Below are 15,811 nucleotides of genomic sequence, written 5' to 3'. Positions count from 1 at the left end.
GGCTGTGGTTTTGGAGTGTCCCTGTGTGGGTTTTCTGTTATTCCTTCCTTACTGTGCCGGGTCAGTGGTTTGAGGGGAGCATCGAAATAATAATTGTTGGGTGAAGCTTAATGTGACAACAGCTGCGTAGAGTGTAACTTCAGTGATATTTTTTCTGTGAGATGTGTGAAATGGGCTGGAAACCTAAGGTGGTGGTGTTCGGTGGGACAGGGAACACCCTGCCACACCTCCTGCCGTAGTGCTTGTACAAAAACTGAGGTGTGTTGGTAATCAAAGCTGCGGATATCTGTGGAAAAGTGTTGCGATACTATACAGCCATGGAAAAATAGTGGAGTTACCTACAGAAAGCAGAGGTGGCTATTATGAAGAATGGCTGAATGCAGAGCTTTAAAAATCAGATTTTGGTTACAGGGAAAACAAACAAACTCGGAGTCTGAATTAGCTTCTGTCCTTTCATTTTCTGCTGCAAGTTTACAGAAAACAAACCTGTCACAATAGGAAGTGTTTTGACTGGCAGCCTTTTGCTATGTGAATATAAGCCGGCTTCCAATGTTTTTCTGCTTCGGGCCTTCCTAGAGCTGTGGAATTTATGCCTGTTGTTTTATCTGTTAGCAGGCTTTCTTCCTGCTCAAAGTTAAGCCTGTAGAAAAATAGTTTAATGGCATAGTCCCTGTAACCTATAACTTCAAGATCCTGCTGGAAGTTTTGATAGTATGGCCTACTATCTTCACTAAAATCTTCACTAAAGATTCACTAAAAGGTGAAGATTTCACCTTTTATAGCTGGAGAACTCAGGCTTTAGATTTGAATAAAAATAAAAGATGATTACAAAAAAATGAGCCAGTGTACGCTGCGGGCTCGGTCTGCGACTGTACCCAACAGAGTGCCATGGGTGTATGGCAGCATCGACTGCAGTGAATGCTGCATGCTGGAGTCAGCCTGTTATAACCCCTACAAGAGGGGTTTTTGGTATTAATGTCCATTTGATAACTAGTAACTATGCTGGTCTGCTTTAAACATGGAGAACAAAACCAAAGGTAACTCGCTGGGAGCAGAGAGGAGGAACGAATGACCTGGCTTTACATTCAGATACTTCTAGTGAGGGAGACTTATCTCCTTCCAGATAACTGGAAAAGGATACTCAAAATACTGTATCATATATATATGGTTATTGCCTGCCTTATATCACTCCGAGTTCTCAACACATCTGGACTGCGAGCAGTTCCAGTAACATTAAAGCGTACTATTTTGGTTGGCACACTGACGCTGTGGTATATGCCAATTAGTAATGGCTCTTGGAAACAGGCTGCTCTAAAACTCTCCCCAAACTATTCCCTAGAGAAATTATTCAATTAAGTACAACTAAAATTAATGTCCATGGGTTTTGTTCGAATAAAGCAAAATAAGCAGCTGGAAAAGGGAAAACTTCTCAGTGTGTGCTTTTGGAATAACAGCTCTAACTAATAACCGTGTTTGCTGGAATCAATACCGCTGTTTGTTTTCTCAGCGCTGCTCTTTGCGAAAAATCCAGGGAGCGCTTCTGCAGCCGATGGCCTGGGACTGTTCCTGGTCATGAAGATGTATTTTCAGATCACCACCTGCTTTCGAGAGGACGAAGCGCTGTGTTTCGTGTCGGGGTATCGGAGCTGGATGCAGATACATCCTCACACACTCAGGGTTGGATGAGCGAGTGCTCGGCGGTGCCGTCCGGTGCTGCCTGCAGGGCGGTGCCTGCTGGAAGCGGTGGTCCTGAGCACGTCCTCTGCTGGAGGCTGGAGAACAGGGGGGCTGCTGCTGGCTGTGCCAGGGTGGAGGGCACTCCCACAGCCCCCGGCTGCCCTTGGCCAGCAGAGCCATCGCTGGCCCGCGGCAGGGGAAGCAGCGGGAGGCAGCCTCCCCTCCTGCCTCCCTGCGGCGTGAGGCCGGCAGGGACACGCAGTTCGTTGTGCGGCACGTCCCGCACGGGAGGCCAGCAGGGTTCTCCTGGCCTGGCTGGTCCCGAGCACCATCAAAGCCCTGCGAGTTAGCGGAGCCAAAGAGAACTAAAATATGAAGAGGAACAAGTTGGTTTGCGCGCCCCCCCCTTCCCCCAGGAGAAGTTAGTGTTTTGGGGTTTAATGCTTGTATGAAGTCCTGCCAAAGCAGAGAGTCAATGTCCTTAGTTAAATCTGGGAAGGTGGGGGAAGGCGTCTGGGTCTTTGCTTGGAAGGCAGACCTCGCTGTGGTATGAAGCATTGGTGTCCTGGTGTACGGAGCAGCACGGAGCTTGGACCGGCGCGAGCACTGCTGGCATTTTGGGTGTCACCTTGGAGCTGAGCAGAAAAGCAGCCCGTGACCATGCAGGGCTGCACACATCAGAGACTGCAAAGAGCAGGCACGGTTCGCAGAGATGGAGAGACATTAAGATTCTTGGCTCTGTGTTTTTCGCTGTTTTTCTCTTTTCACTTGGCTCCCTTTTTCACTGTTTTTCTCTTTTCACTCTGCCTTGCCATTACAGCTGGCACGTCGTGTGAAGGTGCTTTAGGTTTCTGATGTACTTACATTAGTTGCAATCTTCACTTCACACCACTGGCATTTTGAACAGCACTTTCTTACTAACATGTAATTATGGGGTTTGGACATATAAAGGTTGGCATTTGATCTATGATTCATTTCTTTGGTATCTAGCTCTTCTCCTGAGGCACCAGAGACCTGAAGGAGGGAGGGAAAGCCTGCTTGGCTTCTCCACTGAATTCCAGCCTTATTGTAATTTTTTTTTTCTTTTTTTCATAGCATAAAATGTTATGGCTCTTGGTTCTCTATATGTTTTTCTTAAGGCTGACTGCAGTCTTCCATGACTCACAGTGGGATATGCCGTGGAGATGCATTACTCATCGATAAATACTATCGAGTGATCTGTGCATTGAAATCCACCAAAAATAAAAGCTTTTGGAACGAAGCGTTTGGTCAGCCACGCTGTTCTGCAAAGCTGAGACCAAAACTCCGTTTCCCTCTGCCTGTGCTGTGTTTCTTGTGGCCTTTGTCACTTGGCTTCTGGGTTTCGTACTCCACAGACAGCGAGAGTGACTCGAAGGTGGAGGTGCCAAAACCAAACGAGACTTTTCACAAGTTTTAAATAAAACAGAAAATCAGTTAGTGTAAAATTGTGTACGAAGGCAGAGCTCTGGCTGCAAAAGAGCCTCTCCTTGGGGCAGGAGACATTTGTCCTTCCTAGGGACTCCTTGTGTGGGTAAGGATGATGAAAAAAAATCCTGTGGTTTGGGAAGAGGGCGCGGGGCAGGGGCAGTGACAGGGAGCTGGGCGCGATGCCGCATCCTTATCCTGCTCCTGGCTGGAGGAGGAGCAGGGAGGCACCCGCGGTGTCACCCTGTGTCACCTCGTGGCGGGGATCTTGAGAGTTACGCCATCTCATGAACGTGCAGCGTTCATGCATGTGCCGTAACCCAGCATCGCTCACTGCCTGCAGAGAAAGGCCCAAAATGAATTTTGTCTTTTGCGTGGTCTCATGGCCTAGTGGCTGGGCGGGCTGGAAGCGGGGCTTTCGCCCTCTGGAAACGCTTGGCCTCCTCGTTTTGTTGCAAAAACCACACATTTCATTTGCGAGGTGAAAACTGTTTATGGGGTAAAAGCTGATCCAAACATGGTGCTGTGGCACAGAAGGCGCCACAAAGCAGGCGGCCGCCCCGCGATGCCCTGTTGTTGTTGTCTGTCCAGCCATGCTCCGGCTGAAGCTGTTCCCTGGGACGTTTCTGACCAGCTGTAGAAAAACTTGATGGCTGAGCTGACACAGAAACGGGGCTGCCAGAGAAGTCAGCTTTCAGCCCCGTCGGAAGGTTCACTAGAAATGTGGGCGGAGAGGCCGGGATCTGGGAAGGGCAGGAGGCGGTCGTGGCGGAGGGCCTGCAGTGGGGTTACGCTGCCTGACGTAGGGCAGACCTGGAGCTTGCGGCCTTGCTGAGGAGGAGGAGAGGAGAAAAGCACATGGATCCTGTCGGACACAGCAGACTGCTCCAGCACCTGGCGTGGGTTCAGCCCTGCGTTTGCTTTCGCATCCTGTGCGAGCCTGCAGCGCAGGAGAGCAGATGTGGCGTGAGGCATATCCATTTCCCTCCGAGATGACTTATGGCTGTAACGGGTGGGATTCCCGTCTCACGGGAGGCTCTGAAATTATCCATGCCCTGGCTGGAGAGAAGCAGAACCAGCTTTTCAGAGACAGCATCAGTGTTTTTATGAATTAAAATACACTTCTGATTCTCACTGCAGCAGCAAATGCTTCAATGAAAAAGAGATAAAGGAGCTTTTTCCTAGAAATACCTAGGATTACGTGTAGTTCCTTCTGCTCACTTTGTTGTCTGTATTCTGTAGGTGTCCTTTGTGTAAATCTGTTTTCCTAGCTATTGGCAGATGTGATTTGAAAGGTGTATCTGAAGGTACCCTTTCATTCCATGGAAGGTTTTTCCACCACGGCAGTCTCTTGTATCACAGATGTGCACATAGCTGGACCCCAGAAAGCAGTAGCAGCAAAACGTGGTGCTAGTGTGAGTTGTAATGCAGGCATTGCATTCAGGGAGATTACAGAGATCAGCCTTCTCTATCTTTAATTTGTCACTTCTAATTGCAAAGCTGAGCATGATAAAACAAAGTGGAAAGCGCTTCAGATCAGCATTGAGACCAGTTGCTTCACTTCATTTTCCATTTCAATAAAACTTTGAAAAGAAAGATTCAAAACACATGTGCCTGCCTCTTGGAATGGTCTTGTGTTGATTTGGATCAATTGGGGGTTTCTTGATCCTTCAGAACTTGACTTTTGGCTTTAATGGTGCTTGAACTTGCTGTGAGCAGAGACGCGATGCAGTGAGCAGATGGAAAAGAAATGAATTCATCTGCATCTTCATTTGTGGCTGTGATGCGGTGACAATTCAGATCTGATTACGTGACTTTTGTGTTTGTTTTTATGGGCAAAAATACATTTCAAGTTTAATGCAAAATATTTTTTTTAAATCTTTGGCTTTTTTTTTTTTTAATTGTTAGTAGAATAAACTTCTCCTACCTTCGCTCACACTTTGTCCAGCAGCAGTGGAGCAGGGCAGGGCTGGCTTCGCCCTGCAGCCACTGGTCCCCATTTCCCCCACCTTGCCCGATCAGGGTCCATGTTCCAGCCTGGCTGCCCTGCCTTGCTACAAAGCCTGTGTCGTGTGCAATCAAAACCCTCTGTCATGGCTTTTTAGCCGAAAAAGGCCAAAATTACAGCATGTGACCTACTTTTTTTTTTTTTTTTTTAAATCAGCTGCTGTCCTCAGTTTCCTCGCCCCGTGTGGCTTCGCTTGGTGCTGGGTCTGTGCCGTGTGGTTTGTCTTCATCTTTGGGGTCCTGTGCCACTGAAGGAGGACCTGGACTCTGTTTGTGTGAATGGTTTATGTGTGATTTGGAGAGCAGTGCTGCAGAAACATCCTTTGTAGGGTCATTTGGGCATTCAGCCTGCTTTCCTGAGCCCTTGCAAAAGTGAGCCCCCTCTCCTTTGCCTTTTTTGCTTTATTGTCCGTTTTTTAAGTTCTTTAGCAGCCAGGTAGGTGGGAGGTAATAGAAGAATTTTCATCCCAAAGGTAATTGCCAGCTTGAACTGCACAGGGGGCTGTAGGTGGGTCGTGCCAGAGGAGGCGATGCTCGGGAGCCTGCTGATAGCTGCACAGGCTTTTCAGTGCTGGTCCAACACTGCTGCCTGCGGGGCTTGCTCCAGCAGCAGCTCTGCCTGCCTGAGAAATTCGTTACCACCTTTCAATTCCTGCCTTATGCAGCGTGCTTTTTCCTCTGCTTTATGGTGGGGAGAAATTCTTTAATTCAGGTGCTGGCTGCAGAGAGCCCCTGCTGCTGGGGAGCGTTTGGTACCAAGGAGTGCCCCCAGCGGCTGCCCCCTGCGTCAGAAACGCGTCCTGCTGATGGGGCACGGCTTGGGCAGGGGGCTGGAGGGAGAGGCTCCGGGCACAGACCCTGTTGTAGTGCCTCGGGTGCTGGAATGATGGCAGAAAATATTCCTGCCTGCATTTGTTCTCATTTAGCTACAGCTTGTTCACCAGGATGTTTTTCAAGGAGGGTCTGGTCAGTGTTGGCAAAGGAAAGTCTCTTATTTCCCAAGCGTGCTTATCACTTTGTCCTTGACAACGATGGGAACTTTCGGCACTTTTTTTTTTTTCATTTAGAGACAAACAGGAGAGAGCCTGCCTTTGCAGGCGGCATTGTGCTGGTTTTCCTGCGTGCTGAATCACACAGGACAGATAAAGTTTCCCCCAAATGTTGTTGTCCTTGCAGATGTTGGACTTGGGAAGGTTGGGTGGGAGGTGGAGGAGAATTAATATCTGAACTATGCACTGAATGAGTCTCGCGCTTCAAATAAAATACCTCCAGTCATGGGGGAACGCGTTTTTGTGCAGGGTGAGCAACGAAATCTCGACTGGTAAGAGCAGCTTCACAAATCTGGAGAGTTCGCATCTGGAACAGAGCAGTGCTGGTGTGGTGAGGTTGCTTCATCGCAGCAGTGGCTTAGATCTGTAGGATAAAGCTGAGGCTGCACGCAGCAGTGGTTGATGTTTGCCCTCTGCCCTCCTTTGTGTGAATACTTCAAATAATAGCTTAGGCTGAGGGGCATGAATCAGTGCCTCATATTTGGGAAGGATGGGTATTTTCAAAGTCTTAGATGGTGCTATCATTTTATGCAGCGACTCACTGGAGATATTGCAGTGCTTGTGGAACAGACTGGAAAAACGTGCACTAGAAGGATGATGCTCGTAACTCTCCACAAGGGTAAAACCTCCTTGCTGTGTGTGCCTGTGAAACTTGCCTCTGGCTTCAGAACTTCGATTTTTTTGTTTTGTTACCCCTTGTACGATCAGATCTCCGTGTCTGTTCTCTGTGTCTTGAGCAATACTTACTTGGTAAGATTCGAGGATGCACCATGCATAACTAAAACCATATGCTGCAAGAAGATGAATTGTGGAGGAAGCGGCTCCCTTTCAGGCGCTGGTGGCCACCTGAAAAAAAAAAAAACCTGATGGCCGGCACACCTCGAGGAGCTGCCAGAGCTAATGCCCAACATCAGCACTACCTTGCATTTGCCTCCCTTGCAGACACAAGGTCTGCTTTGAGTGTGGCTGGCAGTTTTGGAAGTGCAAAGGATGTCCCCGTTAGTGTCATTGCCTTGCTCCTAGCAGAGAGACTTGGAAAATCTGTTTTGAAGGAATACAACTGAAACAATAAAGGCTGTCAATAAACACCCTGTCCTGCTGCTGGGACTTGTTGTCTTTACCTCTCAGCCAGCCTGTATACAGGGTTATGAGGCTTGAAAATGATCAGAAGAGTGTACCTTGCTAACTGAATGTTAGGCACGCTAACGTTTTCTTTTGCTTACAGTCAGCTAAGTCTGTTGGTTTGAGCAGTGCTGCAGCAGTGATGCTGTGCTAGGGGCTGCTTGTGTACAACCGAGCTGAGAGCTCAGCACCCGCCAGCTGGCAGGGCTCTTGTCCCAGACCTGATCTGAAAAGACAGACGAGATTTATTAAGACAGTGATCAATAGCAGGGAAAGTGCTAGGAGTGTAACCAGAGGAAGACATTTTGCAATAGTATTCGGTTTTTGGCTGCTGTCCTCCTCCTGATTTATCATGCAGAGAAAAATCATTCCTACCTGCAGAGTAGAAAGCAACTCAAACGTAGCGTATTCCTGCACCGTCTGCATATTTCAACAAAATTTAAGCGTAACAGTCGGCAAGAAGGAAATTTGGTGCCCAAATGTGGCTTTCAATGTTAAGTGTTACAAAACCCCAGCCCAACAGCCAGCCTTGGTTGAAGCCTTTTACCTGGTCTGATTGCCGTGACAAAAGCAGTCGTTAGTTGCATGAGGCTGAGGGTGGGTTGGCTTGAAGTTTCCTTTTCTCCTCTATTAAAAATGGATGTAGGGGAAATTTTGCTCACTTTCCTTTTCCCTAAGGATCATCTGGGCTGCAAGCAGAGCTGCCATTCGTACATCACAGTAATTGAAACAATGTGAGACTTTCACCGTATCCTCCCATATCACTTGATCGGGTCCGTACCGAGTACTCTCAAAAGCATTTATGAAGATAGTGATTCTGAATTTGTTTTAATGACTGCATAACAGCCAAGTGAACTCTGAGTGTTGAGACGCTCTCTTCCAGGGACTGAAATTTCGCATTTCCTATAGTATGTGCATTAATTCTTACTTGGGCTGTTGTTTTGTGGCTTCCATCGCACTACGCTCGGTGCCTCCCTAGGCTGATGCTGCAGTTTGGGGCTGTTCCTTTTCTCCTGATGGCAGAGGAGTGCACTGAATCCCAAGTCAGGGTCTCTTGGACCTCACAGTGCTTTTCTCAGCGCTGTGGAGCACTGGTGTGTCTCGCTGGAAAACAGCGGGGTGCAGCTGGTTTCCATTTCGGAGCCTCCAGCAGCAGCGTGCTTGCTGAGCAGCGATGCTGAGGGCTGGGAGATTAATGCTGTGTTTCTCTTTCCCCAGAGATCATCGACGACCTCACTAACCTGGTGGAAAACACAGACGACAAGCTTCGCAATCAAACGCGGCACGTGAAGATGGTGGACAAAAAGTCAACTTCCTGTGGTAGGAAATGAGTCCAAATCCTGCGCTGTTATTAAATGCCTAGAAACTCGCTGAGTGCTCCGAGGCTGTGTGCACTGTGCCTCCCCCCAGCAAAGATTGCTCCTAAAGAGGAAAAACCCACCTCTCCAGCCCCAAATGTGCTTCAGCGATGTTGCAGGCTTAATTTACTGCGCTTGCTGTGTTAACCTCCTTAAGCCAATGAATGTCCTTAAGCCATTTGACTCCAGTGTTGCACAATACCCTGATTGGAAATTGTAGAGCTGTATGAAATTAGTGTGGTACATGTTAATTAGGTTTAAAAAACTTGCTAGCTACCAGCTCTCAAGAACCGGTCACAATGGGGAGTGGTGCCGCAGGGGCATTTCTGGCGGTGTCCTGCAGGAATGCGTTCCCAACCGAGTGGTTTTCAGAGCCTGCCAGACATGAAATCCTCACTGGTGACGCTGAGCTGCGAGCTAGCGAAGCTGCGCTAGGCTGCTTTTCCTTTAGCCAAGGCAAGGCTGTACCTCTCGCGCCAGGTTTTGTGTACGGGACGCGGAGCTGGGGGTTTGGTGCTGGGAGGATGCTGCGGGCGAGGGCAGGAGATTTATGTTTGTCTCGGGGGGATGAGTGGTGCTGAGGAGTGGCTGTGGGAGGATGTCAGTGCGGGATGGTGTTAGTGAGACAGTTCTGGAAATCCCACGTCCCCCTCCGGTGTCCGTGGTTCATTTCTGGCAAACAAGAGGGCTCATTATTAGAGTAATTTATGCTCTGTAGAAGTTTGTCTCGTAGTCAGAAGTGAGAGAATTTTGGCTTACGCAGTGCAGTAGAGAGGAGGACGAGAGCTTCCCGTATCTGGGCGAAGCAAAGGGGGCTGGTGGGAGCTTGTAATCCCTGGCAGGGCGATCTCGGGGCTGGCAGCAGAAGCCCCCAGCAGTGAGCTCATTGTCAAGCACTGGGAGATATTTGAGAGATTTATTTGGTTCCCCATTAGTGGTATTTTTTTGAAAGTTTGATGCAAATTGATGAAACTCTGTGGCCTTTTCTTATAGCGGACTTGTCAGAGGCATTTGTCTGATTTCTCAAACACCAACTACAGGCGGAATTAAAGATGTGGCTGCAGAGTTCGTGACTGATGGTTTTAGGTCTTCAGTGCTGACACAAGCTCGATTTAATTTACAAATAATTGCACTCGAATTGTGTCGAGTACCCCTGTGCAGCCCCTCAGTTCCTGTGGCTTTGCTTACTGCACAAGTGCCGCGGTGCGTGGAGCGAAATGCCCGGCACTGAAACCGATGGCAGACAAGAGGTTGTCTGCGGGGAACAGCTTCTCGCTTGTTAGGTATTTCTGCCCCTTTCTAGCTTCTTAATGCAAATGCAGAGCCCAGACAATGCTGCTAGATAATGAGCCTGTCTCTTTAACTCTAAAGCCGAGCTGGCTGTGCTGGGGAATTTGAGAGGAGGAGGAGGATGGGAGAGGCGAAGGCTGGGAGGATCCCAGGCTGGATGCCTTGGGGGTGACCTCTCTCACCCTTTCCACATTGAAAAACATTTTTCTTTAAGGGGTGGTGAGAAGCGCTGCCTCTTCGTGCCTTATTCCGTCTGCTCCAATAGGTCTTCCTGTGTTTGCATAACAATTTGGGTATATGTAAACACTGTATTGCCTCAGATAGCTATTTTACTCTGCCTAATCATGAGTTTTAGAACAATAATGCTGGAAGAGACAGGCTTTAATGGCATTCTTCCCATCCCTTTTCCACCCTTACTTCTGGCACTGATAATCACTGCTATATGAAGACCAGAAAACCCTCCCGGGCGTACGGTAATTCCCTGAACAAAGCCAAGCAGCAGGAAAACTGGCACCTGCTAGGTGACTTCTCCAAGGGCTTTTTCCCCCTGCTCTAACATTTTGTTTAAATTGATCACACCTTTGGTAACTGGGAATCTGAAGCAGCGTAGGGTGCTCCGTGCCCCCCCGTGTCCCCCTCCTGTCCCTGTCCCACGCGGTCGTGGCGGTGCCAGCCTGGACGTGGTGCCTGTGCTGCTGTCTGAGCTGAAGCCCCAGCGAAGGGCTCGGTGTTTGCCTGATGGTGGATGTGCTGCAGCATCTGGACACGGGTACCAGCAGAGCCCTCTGGCACGAATCGTGGAATAATCACCCTTTTACGAGCAGGAATGTAACACATTAATGGGTGGGTCTTTGTTAGCAGCCAGTATAATAATAAAATCAAAGTATTGCTGATGAAATCCAACTTTAATCAATGTTTCAACGTCTCGCTCTCATGCAAACAGCGTGTCAGGCTCTGGGGGCCCTTTGCAGTGACTTCCAGTGGGTCCTGGCTGCCTCTGCCCGGCGCGGAGAGGAGACCCGGGAACAACCTGGTGCTGCCCCGGGCCCCACGCACTTCTGGTGGAAGTTTTCAGGTTGTTTCGGGTGTGTTGTTGCATTCGCAGCTTATTTTCGGTGACATTTCTCTTGCTGCCTCTGAGCTGTTGACAATCCCGCCCTTCGACTCCGCCAGTTGGAGCACATCTCTTGGTGGCCCCGGCAGCCCCGCGCTGATGGCAGTGCGAGCTCCCATGGATTGCAGCAGAAGAATGGTCAGGGCATAGATTCAGCCGGCTGCATGTATGAAATTATTGCTGAAAATCATCAGCCATCTGTGGACAAACGCTTGCACGCTGCCTGGCATTGTTTGGTTTCTTTGCAGTGTCTGCTGGGCACGGAGGAGGGTTGTTAGGGCATATATGTTTATTCGATTTCAGAAACTCGCAGTTAGCTTTCACCAAAATGTGCGCACAAACCATTAATCAAACGTTAGGCTGCCTTTAACAAATTTGCTCCAGGAATGCCTGTGTGTGCAACCTGGCCTTTGCAGTTTCACCACGGGCTCTTGGGTTTGTGTCTGACTGTCCCCGCACTCTCCCAGTTTGCATACCTTTGTGCAGAACAGTGCTCATTAATCATTTCTCACTAACATTTTTATTAGAAACTAACTCTCAGAATGTACTCTTCAGAACCAAATTTAAAAATAAACAAATAGAAGTATAATAACAAACAAATGAAAGTGTAATTAAAGTTAAGATGCTGGGGGAAAAACAGATTTCCCTCAGACAAACCCTTGATCCGAAACAACCTGATTATATGGCAATTGCCACCTTACCTTAATGATGCAACACTCCTGAATGCTTCAGTAATTTGTTTTTCCTGGGTAGAGAGAGCCTCACTGTGATCTCACCCATTCTGCTTCCTAGGATGAAAAAAATTTCTTGAGAGGAAAATGACGGCCCTAAAATGCATGCTGCTGCGTTGCTGTCAGCCGCTCCCTGCAGCCCATGGTTTGGGTGGCACAGCGCGGATCCTGTCTGGTTTTTGAGTGTCCCTGGCCGGGGTGGCTCCTATGCTGGCATCCTTGGCACGGGTCCTGTGAGCAGGATTGGTGCCCAGGTGGACGTGGGCTCAGAGCTGGCCAGTGCCAGCCCTTCCCCTTTGCTCACAACCCCGACTCCAGCGGGTAAGCACAGCCCAAGCGTTGGTAGTGCTTGCAGGGTCTGCACCACTCCGCCAGTCTTCCTCCCTGCTGGGGGCTTAATCAGGGAGAGAGAAGAAGGTTTAAAGTAAAAGGTTTTCAACTAAAAGAGGGGAGATTTAGATTAGGTATTAGGAAGAAATTCTTTACTGTGAGGGTGGTGAGGCACTGAACAGGCTGCTCCAGGAGCTGTGGGTGCCCCATCCCTGGCAGTGCCAAGGCCAGGCTGGATGGGCTGGGGGCAGCCTGGGCTGGGGGCAGGGGGCCCTGCCCATGGGCTTTAAGGTCCCTTCCAACCCAAATCATCCTCTGATTTGATGAAGTTTTGAAGATTTGTCTTTGACCAGAGCTTTGCCCTGGCTTACTTGGCTGGTGCTTTGCGGTAGCTTCCCCCCAACCCAGCAATCTGGGCTATTTTTGGTACTTCAGGACTCGCAGGTAGGCAGCTCCCTGCAGAGAGCATGGCTGTAAGAGGCTCTGTTTGTGATTACAGCATCCTGTGCCCTGAGCGTTTGCCTCTGAACGAGGCAGGGGGATGTCGGTAGCGGGGGCTGCAGCTGGGAGCGCGAGCAGCAGGAGCAGCACGCGGAGCCTGGCACAGCCAAACTCCGTGTGGAGCCATCGCCGCCTTTGGATGCGGCTCGGGCTCGTTCCGTTAGGTGGGACGGTGTCACTCGAGTACGTGCCGAGGGCCCAGAAATGTCCCTCAGGTGCTGCCAGCCCACGCCAGGCACCAGGGTGGGGGCTCAGTGTGCTCCGGCTCCAGGCCTTACCCTTGGCCGTGGGCTGCTGGCGGCCGGCCTGGGGCAGGGCTGCTCCCCTGGGCAGGTGGTGTGGGGCGCTGGGGCTTCGTCGTGGGGAAGGCTGGAAACAAGCAAAAAGAAGCAAAACCTCTTGTTTCTGACAGCGTGAGGGGAGCAGAGCACGAGTTTGCAGCTGCTGCTGCGTATCCCTTTAATGTTTTAGACAAATGAGGAAAATGAGAAGCAGGCACTGAGGGTGTCCTGCTGGGCCGCACCAGTGTCCTGTCCTGTAGGGTACTACACAGGCGTGCAGTGGCGGCTGAGCAGTTGGGTTCGCTCTTTCGTTTTCTCCTATTCCACAAGATGGCATTGCAATCTAATCGCCTCCTCAGACCCAGGTAGGTGCTCTGACCTCCCCATCGCCTTCCGACCCAGGCTCTAGAGGATGCTGAAAGCAGGACTGAGGCAGCCGTGAGGGCAGTCACAGCGGGTAGGGGCGGTTTTTATCGCCACAAATCACCAAAATACCTGGGTGAAACCAGCTGGAGTTTTCAGAAGGTCTCGTCTGTGTTAAAACAGGGTAGCTTGGATTATACAAGGTTTCCTCTAGAAAAATAATGATTCATGCAGGCTGGGGCCGTTCCCTGCCAGATTCTGTTAGCTCTGTTCTAAGTTAGAGTTATTTGTGCCATGGACTTAATTTGCTTTATAAATTATGGATAGCAGCTACTCGGGTTTGTTCCTTTGACGTGCGTTGTGTGTTTAGATGTGCAAGTCCCCATCCTTTTTTCTTTTTTTTTTTTTCTTTTCTTAGTGGAGTGGAGAAGTCGGTGTAGTGTGACATTAAATCAACCTTTCCTGCAATCTGATTCTGGGAGCAGTTACACCGATATTCCTCCCGGCACTGCTCCGGCGGCTGCACCAGTTCTGAGTCACCTGCCCGGGCTTGTGCGGAAGCCTTCTTGCCTTGGCAAGCTGGTTTTTTTCCTGGTTTATTTTTTTCCCCCTTTCTTCAGTTTCTTCCCTCTTCGGTTTCTTCCATATTAAGCAATTGTGTGTTGAAAAGTTTGTCCTGCTACCACTGCGGGAAAACTTGGAGTCAAAAGTGCTGTGGAAGAAAGAAGCTGTTGCTTGGACTGGGCTCTGACCTTGGTGCCCGAGCGCTCCGGGTGCCTGTCCTCCCTCACACCGGGGCTGCTGCCTGCATGCCCGAGGCGTTTCCTTCCCCTCTCATACCCATTTTTGCTCGGTGTGAGCACGCAGCCCAGCTGAAAGCCAGGGAAGGGCGAGCAGCCGCTCTCGGGAGGAGCCGGGGGCTTTGCAGCCGCGTGGTGCGTGTGCCGCCGCGCTCTTCCCTTCGCTTTGCCCCGCTGACTTCTGAACCCCACGGCTAATTGAAGCTGGAATTAGCAGGAGAGAGAGGTCACAAAGATAAGAAGTTCCTACAAGTTCACTTGGCCATCTATCCTCATTAGCGGAGAGACCCAATTAAGGGTCCCATTGAGGGGGAGAACGCAGGGTGAGCTTGAGTCTCATTAGACACCAGGGAAACCTCAAAGCAGCTTAGCTTGGGGACATAGCAGGAAATGGGGCTCATTAATTATGTTAATAGAGCAGCTTTTTAACGGGTCCAGCGGTTTCAGTACTTTGCTAATCAAAGCCTTCTGTTTGTTATCTTACCATCTTGTTTTCCCAAAATACTAAACGCTTTTCCCTGCTTCAGTAGCTCCGAGCCCCTGAGCAGCAGGTGAGGAGCGCGTGTGGCGGTGTGAGCGCAGCAGATCGCACGGGGCTTTCTGGTTCGGGAAGTATGCTGGGAAACAAGGTCAGTCATCGTGCTGAGATGCTGCCTTTGCTGGTGGCAGTGTGCCCAGCACCCTGTCCTTGCTCCCTTGTGTACTGCTCCTGCCCCCCGGCTTCTTCCTGGCCCCTCCGTGCCATTTCCTCATGTGTTTTGTGTTATTAACTTAAGCATTTGGCTTAAAATCGCTCATGTAGAGATGTTGCAGTGGATTCAGGCAGTCAAAGATGCTGGACCTAATCGGTCATTAACAGCTTTAGAAAGAAAAACGTGCTTTGGAGCTGCTTTGTGTGCTGCTTTCCAGGTGAGAAGCTCGGCAATCACTGGTGGTGTAACGCTGCTCATTGAGCAGTAAAGGACGGGAGGAGCCTTCTGGGTCATGGGATCGCTTCAAGATAAATTTCCGAGAACAAGCTTGTTGTTTCCCCCCCATTACTCCCATTGGAAGGTTGTAATGGTCATAAACTTATCTCCATCCTAAACTTGTCAAGGATACTTCATTTTGTCCTTGTGCAACCCTTGTTCTGGTGTCCTGAATGGTTCTTTTTTATTTTACACCCCCAAATGTGTGTCTAGGAGATCACTGTTCCCTCCCAGCTTTTGTTTTGTGGCACTGAACAAGCATCGTTACATTTTAATCTACTAAAATAATCCCTCTGATCTGACAAGCCCTTTTTTTTGCACTTCTTCCTACTTAAACTCTTTTTTTTTTCTTTTTTTTTTTTATTCAAGACTCGGCTGCCATTGTCTCGGTGCGCCCTCACGGTGCTGTGCCCTGCGGCACTCGTACTTCCCCAGCTGCTGGAGGCATTTCGCAGCTGCAGCACCTTTGGTGCCTCGGTCAGTTTGTTGTAAGGTGTTTGCCTGGGCCTTTCTCATTCTTGGCAATTTTCTACCCGAGTTCATTTTCTTTCCAACTTGCAGCAAAAACTATTGCTAGTCCCACCTTTGTGGCTTCCCCTTTTGTCCTGTTAATTTCAACCTTCTCCATTAGTTTTCAGAGTTACCCATTTTTTCTGTATGCTGTCCCAGCTTGCCTCTGTGCTGATGGTACTTTCCAACTTTGTGTCATCAGCAGATTTCATTAGCACACTTACTTTTTGTGCCAAGGTCATTAATAAAAATATTTAATAAGAT

The 15,811-nt window shown here is 49.5% G+C and overlaps 1 protein-coding gene across 1 annotated transcript in view; it reads left to right on the top strand.

The window, feature by feature from the left end:
- Window positions 1–15,811, top strand: part of STX8 (syntaxin 8) — a 96,608-nt gene that overhangs the window by 51,042 nt on the left and 29,755 nt on the right. Inside the window, exon 7 of the mRNA XM_032199858.1 lies at window positions 8,520–8,621. Within this exon, the coding sequence (XP_032055749.1) occupies window positions 8,520–8,621 (102 nt within the window). The remainder of the gene's footprint in view (window positions 1–8,519; window positions 8,622–15,811) is intronic.

Source organism: Aythya fuligula, chromosome 18 (assembly GCF_009819795.1).
Source record: "Aythya fuligula isolate bAytFul2 chromosome 18, bAytFul2.pri, whole genome shotgun sequence".
In the NCBI taxonomy this organism is placed as follows: domain Eukaryota; kingdom Metazoa; phylum Chordata; class Aves; order Anseriformes; family Anatidae; genus Aythya; species Aythya fuligula.
Note: the sequence above shows the minus strand (reverse complement) of the source record. Positions and strands in the feature narration are given on the sequence as shown.